Source organism: Rhinolophus ferrumequinum, chromosome 7 (genome assembly GCF_004115265.2).
Source record: "Rhinolophus ferrumequinum isolate MPI-CBG mRhiFer1 chromosome 7, mRhiFer1_v1.p, whole genome shotgun sequence".
Classification (NCBI taxonomy): domain Eukaryota; kingdom Metazoa; phylum Chordata; class Mammalia; order Chiroptera; family Rhinolophidae; genus Rhinolophus; species Rhinolophus ferrumequinum.
The window spans coordinates 54,256,661-54,268,953 of NC_046290.1; the positions used below are offsets into that span (position 1 = coordinate 54,256,661).

General features: G+C 36.0%; 1 protein-coding gene across 3 annotated transcripts in view; it reads right to left on the reverse strand.

Moving 5' to 3' along the window:
* HAPLN1 (hyaluronan and proteoglycan link protein 1) overlaps window positions 1-12,293 on the reverse strand; it is a 62,591-nt gene that overhangs the window by 19,133 nt on the left and 31,165 nt on the right. The window contains exons 1-2 of one of the 3 annotated variants that reach the window (XM_033111280.1): window positions 8,853-8,970; window positions 7,736-7,861 (exon numbers count right to left, since the gene is read on the reverse strand). In XM_033111280.1, the coding sequence (XP_032967171.1) occupies window positions 7,736-7,835 (100 nt within the window). In that variant the 5' untranslated portion in view covers window positions 7,836-7,861; window positions 8,853-8,970. Of the gene's footprint in view, window positions 1-7,735; window positions 7,862-8,463; window positions 8,591-8,852; window positions 8,971-12,293 lie in introns of those variants that run through there. The other 2 variants (XM_033111281.1, XM_033111279.1) reach the window with 2 other exon arrangements.

The following is a 12,293-nucleotide window of genomic DNA, read 5'->3' on the forward strand; positions in this document are numbered from 1 at the left end:
CCATAGCCTGCTAGGGGCTCTCTCACAACATTTTCCCCTTAAAAATACTTTTATATTTATTATTTGTTTTTATTTATTCAATTATGTATGCAGGTCAAATAAATAGTTATAAGAAAAGTGGCTGAAGTTTAAGTAGCTTGGTTTTGGACTATACTTTGACTTTGATATACTGTGGGCAGTCTGTTAAAACTGTTTATCTTCTTAAAATAAGTATTCTGTTCACATGGAAAAATCTCTATGAAGCATTAACCATCTAATCAGCTTTTCAGTATTTTAAGCTAATTAAGACCCTTGGTGAATGATTGTGTGATTGAAAAAAACAAAAAAGGGAAGACATAAAAATAATCATATGTAGACTTTGGAGATTTAAAATCTGTCAGCATAGTTTATGACATTTTTCAAGAGAAAGTAAGAATTGTACATAACCCACATTATATTATGGGGAAAAAAAAGTTTAAAAAGTGTACCTCTCTATTCTTAAAAAACAAAATAAAAACAAAAACAAAAAAGAGGGAAAAATGGGTTAAAGTCTTCATTATTTTTTACTAGCAACATTATTAACCACAGATCATAAATCCATTGTTAAAAAATGTAGTTTTATAGCTAAGAAAATAAGAAATTTATGTAATGTGCATTGTAATTTATAAGGAAACCTACCTATCTTTAATGTACATGTCTTTTGTTTCACCTGTGCTTTTTAACTACCATTCAATAACTCTGAGCCAATAGACAAATGTTATTTCCAACGCTTTCCAGAAACAAGGCAAAGCAAGGCGGCCAAACAACCACCATTTCATTACAAACAGAATCATCTATAAGTGGAAATCTCACTTCAATGATGTTTTCAATGGTGTTATTTTAAACTTACAATCATTAGAAACAAGATAGGACTTTCCTTTTTCCACCTCCTTCATCTAATCTACACACTTGACTGTAGTAAATGCTCTTTGTTCTAACATGCTTTGTTAATTTTATATATGATGGATGATGGCCTTTCTGAGCTTTTATCAATAATATCCTCATCCCTTTTGAGTAAGCAATGTTTGAAAAAGGTAAGGAGAATTCCTGTTTAATTTAGGTTGTTTAATACACTTCACAGCATAATCCTGGAGCATGTAAAACATACTATTCAGAGCTTAAACATGTGGTTATTGGTCACTGCGTAAATACTGACATCAAATAACCAACATATTTAATCAAAACACAACTAAAATGGCTACCATTTGTACTGACTACTTGACAATCATTTTTGAGGGCACACATGGTTAGCGCTATTAATTGTGGCAATACAAAATACACAAAATATTTTTGAAGTAATTTCATAGAGCTTTTAGATTTCTTATGCTTTCAATGTTTTCATTTTGAAATAAAAATATTTCTATAACAAAGATTTCCACCTCTTGGGTATTACCGCTGATAATCTCTTAATTGAATAATCTAACTTCCTAGGATTTTGGTAGATTTTTGTATGCTAAAAGACTCTCCTAAAACAGAAATGTTCCACTTTACATTTAAGATAAAGAACCAAGCCATAAAGAAATCTATTCTTTTTTGATATCTGGTAAAGCCAGAGAAATATAGCATGTTGAAATTACTTTAACATTAAGCCACTAAGCAATAGGTCAGTGCTTCAACTGAATCAACTTTGATTCTTGCAAAGTTGCAGTCAAAGGGAAAGGCTTCTCTGTTTAATGAATTTTTCTGGATATTTGGGAAAGTTTCCAAATAATCACTGGCTTCCTGCATAATGTGCTGATTTCAGCACAAAGCAGCAATGGCTGTTAGTGTGAATTTGTTCCTACCTGAAAAGATTATTACGTTGAGGATTTCATACCTGGAAATATTCCAAAATTTATCGTTTTATTAGATGCTTTATAGAATTCTAGTTTACTCGATGACAAGTTTAGAGACATTCTTAAGATGTAGTTCATGGGTTTAAATCTACTAAGTGGTAAAGCTTTAATGAGTATGGATAGAAAGCTTTAAACAGTAAGTCTTTTTGTTTGGTAATTATTCTTTTCTGCATATTTCCACCTACCTAGGTTTAACACCTATTATTTTTTCTTTGTTGCCCTGATAATGCTGTCAGTGAGCTCACTGAGGAGACAGGCTGCCCTTCCGCAGAGAATAATAACTCAATGTTTCGCAGAAAGAAAGCCAATGCTCAACAAATACGTGAATAGGTAGATTTTCTCAAAAGGACACACAAATGCAACGACTAGGACAAGGGCTAGCAGATGCAAAGCTGTATGCAAATAGGTATATTTCTGAATACAGATTAAGGGATTTATAGAAGTTATGTATGAATCTAGAGTCATTTAATTCTTTCCTTTTCTACTTATAACCATTGTGCATGTGTATATGTGTATAACTATATGTGTCTGTATCTAGTGTAGCAACTACATACATAATTGAAGAAAGACATTACCATATTTAACTTATACCTATAATGTAAAGAAAATTGTTTGAATGCTTCTGTTGAAATAAAAGTAATAACAGTCTTTATCTTCTGTCTCTAGCATTTCATTATTTTCCTTCATAGCAGTTATAGTCGATTGTTGTATATTTGTAATGATGTCTGTGTCTGTCTCTCATTAGACTATTGGCTCAATGAAGACAAAGACTATGTGTTTCATTTATTATTTTATCCCCAATGCCTATTTATAGTAGGTGCTTACTATAGACTGAATGTGTCCCCCCAAACTCGTGTTGAAACCTGATCCTCAATGTTAGGAGGTGAGGACTTTGGGAGGTAATGAGTTCACCAGGGTGGAGCCCTCATGAATGGGATTAGTGCCCTTATAAAAGAGACCCAGGAGAGGACCCCTGACCCTTCTGCCACATGAAGACATAGAGAAAGAATGGCCATCTATGAACTAGGAAGCCAGCTCTCACCAGACACCAAATTTGCCACCAGCATGGTCTTGTATTACCTAGTCTCCAGAACCTTAGAAAAAAATTTCTGTTATTTAGAAGCCACCCAGTCTATAGTATTCTGTTATAGCAGTCTGAATAAGTGTATATATGTATGTGTGTACTATATGAGTATTTTTATATATGTATGTATATGTCTATTTTTATATATGTATGTGTGTATATATATATATATATATATTCTCTTTTTAGCTCATTTATTATATTCATATGTTGATATTCTTAGTTTGATCAAATGATAAGCCTAGTTTTAGCGTAGTAGGGTTTTATTATTGCATTTGGCTTCATGTTCTGTAGTAAACTAATAAGAGATTTTAGAATCTAATACTCAAAATGGTGCTAATTTTTATAGTTTCATGATGAAATTCTGATACTTTATAGCTAATAATTTCTAGATAGAATTATTAGCAGTGTATATATTTATCTAAATGCAATTTGTAAAATATACTTGGTATCTGTGGATTTTGCATTTGTGCCTGCAAAGAGAGTACTTTGTCTCAAAAAGACAAAACTGAATTAAACTTTTCAAAACAGACTCATAGAATCCAAATGAGTTTTAAGTGGAAGAGAGAAAACTAAGCTAGAGTAACACTTATCTAGTTCTCTCATTAAACTTTGGCTCTCTAGATGGTTTGTGATCATATATTATTAAACTCACTTCACTTCTTTTGATCCACTCTGCACCACCGATCCCAACTCTGCAGATATTACATAAGGAACAGGATAGCAATACAGTGACCAAATGTAAATCAAATACTCTTGAGAGCTGCATGCACACATTAGGAAGATTATTGTGTCTGGCCTCTGCTGGACTCTCGCGGAGTACAAGGCACTTTGTGCAGTATGGGAGCCATGCCTATGACCAGACAAAATTTGCTACCCGATCTCATAATCTTGTTCCTCATCTGCTGCCTCTCATTCTATGAACTGAAAAGATTTCCCTGAGATTTGGAAAGATTGAGTAGGACTTGATTAGGAACAATACCTGGATTTTGGTCTTGGATTTATTCAATAAACATGTATTGATCACCTATTATGTGCCAGGTACTTGTTTAGGTGACTGGGACACATCAGACAAAGACCCCTGACCTGTGGAACTGATATGTTCTTGTGGCAAGGATAGACACCACCAATTACATAAAAATAAGTAGATAGACAGTGCTACACAGAAAAGGAAGAGAAGATATGAGAGAGATTGGGGTGCCTGAGGAGAGATGGAATGCAGTAGTCAGGGCAGGTTCTTTAAGATGAGAAATGAGCCCGTATTTGAAGAAGGGGAGAGGATTACCCAAGAGATACTGTTCCTCATCAGCCATGGCACCTGGGGCCAGCAGCATCAAATCTCTGTGTCTTGATTTCCTCTCTTGCACATGGGCTATGGCTCTGTATGATCTATGCTGAAGTCCCTTGAAGTCCTTAAGTTCTATACAGTATGGTTTAGCCATGCCAACATTACAGAATGAAAGCAGTCACCTAGTTAACGTCCATTAAGCCCACACAATGTGTCACGTGTCGCTAAATGCCAAAGATGCCACAGGATTTAAGAAATGCTCATTACGATAGTGGTAATGTGGATGCATCCCATTTACATGCATTCATTTATTCAACAACCATATATTAAGCACCTACTGTGTTCCAGGCACTACCATATGACTGAGGTATTACAAAGCTGACAGTCTGACAGGGAAAGGGAGGTATGTTAGCACAAGGTAACACATGCTAAAGCCAGGACAGTTGTTTGTGACACACACAGGAAGGAGGAACCAACCACATTGAGTGGGGAGTGTCCATTCTGTCAGGGATTCTAGATATACATTATTTTCTTTACCACAGAGATGGACAATTCTTTCTTTAAAACAGTCTAATTGTTTTGTCTTTTGAGAAAGGTGGCAATATATATTACTTATTAAATAGAAGGGAACAATTTTCATATCTAAAATTTCCTGATTATTCTTTTAAAAAAATCTAAAGTAGTTTATCTGTGTTTACCTACTAAGTGTGTTAAGGGAAATATTACTTAACTTTGGAGAGCTTCAGTTTCTACAAGGAAAGTAAAAGCAATTAGATGATGTTTAATACTTTGGGCGGAATTTAAAATTGTGAAATTAAAGAGGGCAAAGAAGGCACCTTATAAAATGTTTACTTCATTAAAACTAAGAATAAAAAACCCTAAAGTAATGATGTGGTTCTGTTAACAAATAAATTTGAAAAGAATGAGCTTTTGTCAACTGGTAGTTGTGCTCCCTTTTCTGTGTTAATGAGGAAGTAACAAATATAACGCTAACAATTATCTACTGGGGGCCTCTTGTGTGCCAGGCTCAGTATTAAATATTTTTCCATATATTATCTAATTTAATTCTTACAAAGCTCTATGAACTAAACAGTGATTATGCCCAACTGTATAGGTGAGGTAACTGAGACTTGACAAGATTTATTGTCCAAGTTCTAAAGCCAGTAAGGGGCAGTAAGGGAGAAATTCTTAAACTCGTCATCAGAAGGCCTGTACTTGAATACCAGAGGCAGGCAGCACTAACAGTTACATGTTTAGTATGACTGTAACTGTTTCACTTTTTACATTGCATAATGGAAAAAAAAAATGGTCAAAAAATTTCTCTGCTGTCTATGTAAATGTCTTCTTAAAAGTTGTATTTTTAAAAAAGTATATTCATCATCTCCGAACTTCTACTTATTGAAAATCTACACAAAGAGTTTTTGGACCCAATCAAAATATTTTAAAAAATAAGCTTTTGTGTGATTTGGTACTCCATATAAAATTTTTCCTAATGGTCTCAAGTTTCAAAGGATTTAAAAGTTATTTGAGTAGGCACATCATGAAACGAGGAATATAATCCATTAGTTGAGAGTGTTATAGAGACAGTCATAGCAGCAGTTATCTCTTCCTGTAGCAATGTTTGAGGAAATTACTACCCCCTACTTTGGGGACAGCATATGATATACAAGCTGGTATCTGGACTGCATATTTTTAGCAGACTCCGTGGACAAGTAAAACTTTCTTGTGTAACCAAATTGATTCATAAAGGAAAAAAGAAAACTTTGTATTGAATAAAAGGTATCAAGAACAGGTATTTGGAACCATTTTAAAATAAATTCAGACTTATGGATATAGCATCACGATCCTGACACAAATCACATTTCAGTATTAACTTCCACAAGCAAAATGTAGGCCTTGTAGTTTTATTACTTGAAAGCTATGAGCAACTTTCTAGGAATATGAATTTACAATTAAAATGAAATGGACTATCAAGTCATTTTTTTAAAAAAAATTGGATAGTGTATGCAAATAATCTAGATAATTCTGATACCTCGTGTCAGAAATTCCTTTGCACTAAATTCCAACTGAGTATTTGGGAATGGAAAGGTTGGAGCAACAGAAGTTTTCCTGGTTGACAAAATTCGAGTCTGACTTAAAGGCTCCCTAAAAGTAATTTTAAAATGTGAATACACTTTCAAACTAATATTTTCACACTCTGGGTGCAAATGGTTTGCACATAGTTAATAATACCACAGCTATCTGTCTTATAATAACTTGAAACCAAAGCTCAAGTTTAATTTACATCAGCTTTAAAACTGCTATTGTTAATAATGGCTGAATACATTCTTTGACTAGATGTTAAAAAGAAGTTATTCTTCATCAGAAATCTCTATGTGTAAATATAGTGTTTGGGAAACAGTTTTGATTCTATATACATTAAAAGAAATAGCCGAGTCAGCATCTTGCATAGTAAAATTTATGATTACATAATTCCTTTTCATGGTCCAACAGTGGAAAATATAAAGCTTTTGGAAGAAAAGAGAACTGAAAGAGATATGTGTAAAATAGCTAGACATTGGCAAATTCAGAATTATATTTGGGTAGTCATAATACACACAGGAAAATACTTCTTGCCAGACTTACCCTATCATTTGACCTTCACGAGTCATATTTTTCAACAGTGGATGCAGTTTTCTGAGACTACACTTTTGACCTTGAAGATATCAATTGATGTTTTATGTCTCTTAACAAACTTATAATGCCTCTGGTCCCCAAACTGAGTTCATCTAAAATTATTATCACCATATGTTTAAATTGTTAAATTCTGTAATTCTTATATTAATTATTTAGCATACAAGGGCAAAGAGAGAAGTTACAGCTCCTTTACAACTCCTTATTGCATAAGTCTCTTAGCTTTCTTAGTGCAGGATGTCCCTCATCTGAAGCTGGGACTGAGGAAATAGCTGCATTGTACTGCAGCCTCAAATTTTGCTATAGCTCTCAGGCTTAGGATTCAGCTGAGCTGAAAAGAAATGTGCAAGGGCAATGTATTGGTCTATTGGAACTAAATATTTAACCAAGGAGATTATAATAGGTAAGTTATTTTTTCCTGAACCTTAACTCGTCTGACTTTTCATGTACATATTGTTTTTTCTTAATGATTAACAGAATGACCTTACATCGTAAGTTTTACTTCCTATTTCTCTCCCCTTTCACCTGGCATGTAAATAAACTTTAAGCCCTTCATCCTACTTTGAAGATAGCCACTGTAGTAAAAAGCCTTGAACAATTGCATCCACTCCCTATAGATGGATATTCATAAGCCATTCCACTTTAATTGTCCCTGATTCTTAACTCTACTGTAATACGATAGCATTCAAAAACCAGGGAGCATGTTCACCAACAAGCAGAAAGGAAAAGAAAAAGTCAATGCAGCAAAACTAAAATTAAGAAACACTAACCAAGCATTTCAACTCTAAGTAACTTGAAATTAATTTGACTTTCATAAGAGAGCCTGTGTTTTCTTACCTTGGATGTGAATAACTCTGCCATGATCTAGAGTATAGTTGTCTGAAGGATGATCAGCCCAGCAGATTGAAATCAGCACCAGAAGAAGTAGACTCTTCATCTTTGTAGCCCAAAGAATCTTCTCCACTGTGAGAGCATCACATACAAAGAGCCTTGTGAGATTTGGAACCCTTGGGAGGGTTGCACTGCACAACTTATTGCTGCCTTATCATCATAGAATGGGTCTGTAAAAATCTTTAACCCAATCTGTTCAGAAGTTTCTGTAGCTGACTTTGGGAGCTGAAGACTGCAGCTTTGAACAGTTTCCCTTATGCAGCCAGAGTCCAAATAGTGTTTAACTCTATCTTTGCAGAATTGTAAATCTAAAAATTTACAACAGTATAGTTTTGATAATAGAGAGTTACAGCAAGTCACGAAGACATGTGGCAAGGATATAAATAGACTTTCAAAAAATGTTTAAACCACTGAATTTGAAGTGTAAGTTAATAAAACAACAATTTGAGACATCTGTATATGAATATTTATCACCTGGTCTAATTAGGAACTGAATCCTAAACCAGGGCAAATAGAGAATATTGCATGAAACTTGACAGCATCAGTCATTTTACATATGGTTTCCTAAGCAGGTTAGATTTACTTGTTCTAAATAGAAAAGAGGACAAAAAAAAAAAAAAAAAAAAAAATCCCTGATTAAGCAGAAGCAGCACATTGGTTACAAATTCACTTACCATCTTAAACACTGCTTGAGTCTATGGTGAATAGTTGAAAATTATGGACAAACTAGGTTAGAGTTGTGCGTGCTGCCACTGCAGTCATCCTGATTGATTTTTCATTCATTTCTACCTAAAATGCTGACGCACCAACTCCGAGTGCCAGGTAGGGTCTCTGCAGTCAGCAGGGCCAGGCTGCAGGGAACGTCCCTGCCTGCCTCCCAGGACAATTAGGCAAATGAAGAGCTGAAATAGACAGCGAGGAGCAGCTCTGGTCCGAAGCAAAAGAGGTAGAGCCGTCACTCGGCTGTCCTTTATTCTATGAGCCATTGATAAAGGGGATGCAACCCCCGCCCCCCGAACTTTGTCATTGGAAGAACCAAAAAGTGATTTCAAGAGATACAGACCTTGCGACCTTTGCAGTTTCTGCCAGGCAAGAATTTCAGTGTAGTTCCTCTGTTTTAATGTGGAAGCTGAGGGAACTGTTAACAAGGGCTTTCATTTTCTCTCGTGCACACAGCAGCCTTCACAATACTTGGTTATTTTTAAATCTGAAATTGCACAGTACGGGCTTCTCACACTAATTTGTTTTTTCCAGGAAACGCTGACTCCCTGGAATACTTATTAAAGAGCTCTGAGTCTGTTCCTGGAGGTCCTTGCAGGCTAGTCTCTACTCCAGATCCTATTGCGCTATTCACAGAAGTTCCTCAAGTCTCTCTTGGGACCACACCACCTCTCTGCCTTCTCCTCTCTCAAAACTGGCATTATTATGAGGCTCATGGCTTCAGTCTTTTATATTTGCTTTAACCCTCTTCTTTTTCTTCCTTATGTCACAGAAAGAAGATGGTGGGTGAGCAAATTGAGAAACTTATTCCAGGAAACTAAGAGTGTCACCTTCAAAATTTTATCTGATTTGCTAATCTTATTTTCAGAAGTTCATTTGCTTGTTTCTCTGAGGATTTTCCGGAAATGATTATTGGTTTTTGAAGGTACTGACTTTTGCCCATGGGAATACTATTAACAAACATAAATTATTTTCAGCCCAGAACTACACTTTGGGTGAACAAATACAATAAAGGTGACCTTTTGGAATTTGGAATATAATTGGGACAATTATATACCAAAACATACAACAATGCGCAAACCAGTATTAGAGTCGGTGATGAGCTTTTTGCTTGCCACAAGCATCAGAGGAGGTGGGGAAATATGGAAGAGAGTGGGAGGAGAGCATACAATTTTGATTGTTAAAGAAAGGAGACATTCTAGGTAAGGGGTCAAGAAGAACAGAGGCAGAGAATTCCTACATTAATTTTCACATTAGTGTGGTCATCTGCAATATAACTTATATATATAGTTGTATCCCGCCACACACACACACACACACACACACACACACACACACACACACACACACACACTGTTAGAGTTGTGCATCCTTCCACTGCAGTCATCCTATTTTTATTTTTGTCTACCTAAAGTATATTACAACTAGATGTATATATCTCCCTTAGCTCCATAGTATTAAAAATTAGACCACTAAGGTCTTTCCATTGAGTTAAAGTATTAGCTGTCCAAATACCCAATTTGATACGCAAGCATGGGGGGGATAAATAATAATAATAAAAATAGTAATTCCTTTTAATTGAATGTCTACTATTTGCCAAGTAGTATGCTAAGCATTGTGCATACAACGGTTAATGCAGTCTTTGTAATAACATCTTGAGACAAATATTTCCATTTTTCCTGACACAATTACTTTGCTCTATCTAGTCAGAGGCAAAGTTTTTATTTGTTTTCAAGCAAAAGCAAAACGTACTTTGAGTTGCACTTATTTTTCTAAAAGAGAACCCATTTCTTATTTGTTTTGTTGCCTTTTTTCGTACTTAGGTTCTTTAACTTGAACCTACTATGATCTTACAATTTTGCCTTGTATTACATATGAATATAAACTTTTATTTTCAAGACTTACATATGAGAAGTCAGATGGCACTTTGCTTAGTAGGATTGTGCCCTGCCTGGTTTATAATACCACCTTGGTGCCATGAACACTTCGTTGGTGGCTCACATGTGTGCATCCACATGCACTCACACACACGCCATCTTCTATTTTAAAGCAGTAGAGGATATTGCACATGTTCAGTGATTTGTAATTATAATAGAGGCATAGATCAGTGAATGCTTCCAAGTACCCCACACATAGATCAGTGAACCCCAACAAGTACCCCACACTTCCAACTGCCATGCACACCAGGGAGAAGAGAGTGGAAATTATCTTCGCAACCCTGGCAGTATAATGATGGTCTCACCAAAAGATGTGAAACTAGAAAGTGAACTTTAAGGACACAATCGGCAGGTGTTTAAGCAAATGGCAAGTACCACACGAGGTACCACACGTTAGACTGACGTTCTTGAAGACCAGGGCTGAGCCAGTGGTCCATGTGCTGGTCCTCAGTGGACAACGAGGCCAAATCCTGCTTATCTGCATTTTGTAGCGATGTCTTCTCTGAATATCTAGGTATACTAGGCAAAATTTTTCAGTTTTTGATATGAATAAAATTTAGGAAATTTGGGGGACTTTTATACAACAAGCTATTGCCAGCCTTGAATCAGCACTCTTAGTTCACCTGCAACTCACACGTGATGGTCTTTTTTTGCAGCCTACCAAGACTTCCTGCCATGATGCCGCAGCCAGCTTCAACGTGAATTCAGACCGAAATGTCTGTGTGCACAGTCACAGACATATGACAGGACTGTAATTTTACAGTTCAGCTTTCGTGATCATTGAATCACTATTTGGAAGCAAGACACTCTAGCCGATGTAAAAGTCTAATAATTTGATACATAGAAATAAAGACATGCTAATACCAACAGTCTTATACCAAAGTGGCCAATTGCTGTTCCTTAAACACCCACTGCGTTAACATTATTGCATCAGGTAATGGGAACATAAAACCAAATGGAAGCATGCATACTATTTTCTGTGCCTTGAGAGCTAACGCCACATGTTTTCTGAGCCTGTATTACATGCTAGGCACTGTCCTTGAATCTTCTTCCCCCATTTAATTGTTATTTATCAGAACAGCTCAACTGTAGTATGTTAGTATACACATTTTACAGTTCTGGAAACGGAATCAGAGTGGTAAAGCAAAGAGCTGAGGGACTGGGCAGTCTGACGCCAGAGAATGCACACTCCACCAACATTACTGGTGTCCTATGTACCCCAAGGAATGCCATCAGCTCTTCTAGCCAGCTCTCAAATCTCTTTCAAGGCTTTGCACAAGATGGAATGCCTTGCCTCTTCCCTCCCTCACCAGGTTGTGGGCATAGCACTGATCACAGCCCTGTTCACACAAGACAAGTGTGAGTTCAGGCCTGAACGCTTTCCTCACTGCATGTCCCACACCCAGCACTTCCTGTGTTCCGAGAGTAAAGATAGACCTGGGAGAACAGTTATGAGGACTAAAGGAGCCAAGACTGAGGGGAGATTTTACATTCTTTAAAGATCACATGTTATCATATGGAGGATGGTGGAGAGTTACTTTTTTTCTCCACTGAGGGCATAATGAAATAAATCAGGTTTCTATTTAATACTCCAAATTTAAAAATCATGAGAATCAATCCAAAGGTTGCTAGAAATTGAACGAGTAAAGAAACCATAGAATCTCAAACCACAGAATCTCACTTGACAGAATTATATTAAAATAGACTGAATCTTCTTCTTGATATCTTTTAAGTCTTATCTATTTACAAGAAGAACAGTGACTATGATTACTGTTTCCTAAAAGTTGGTCAGTGGTGCAATGAAATGGACAAAAAAAAATTGGGGATAAAGAAGATGTGGTATATAT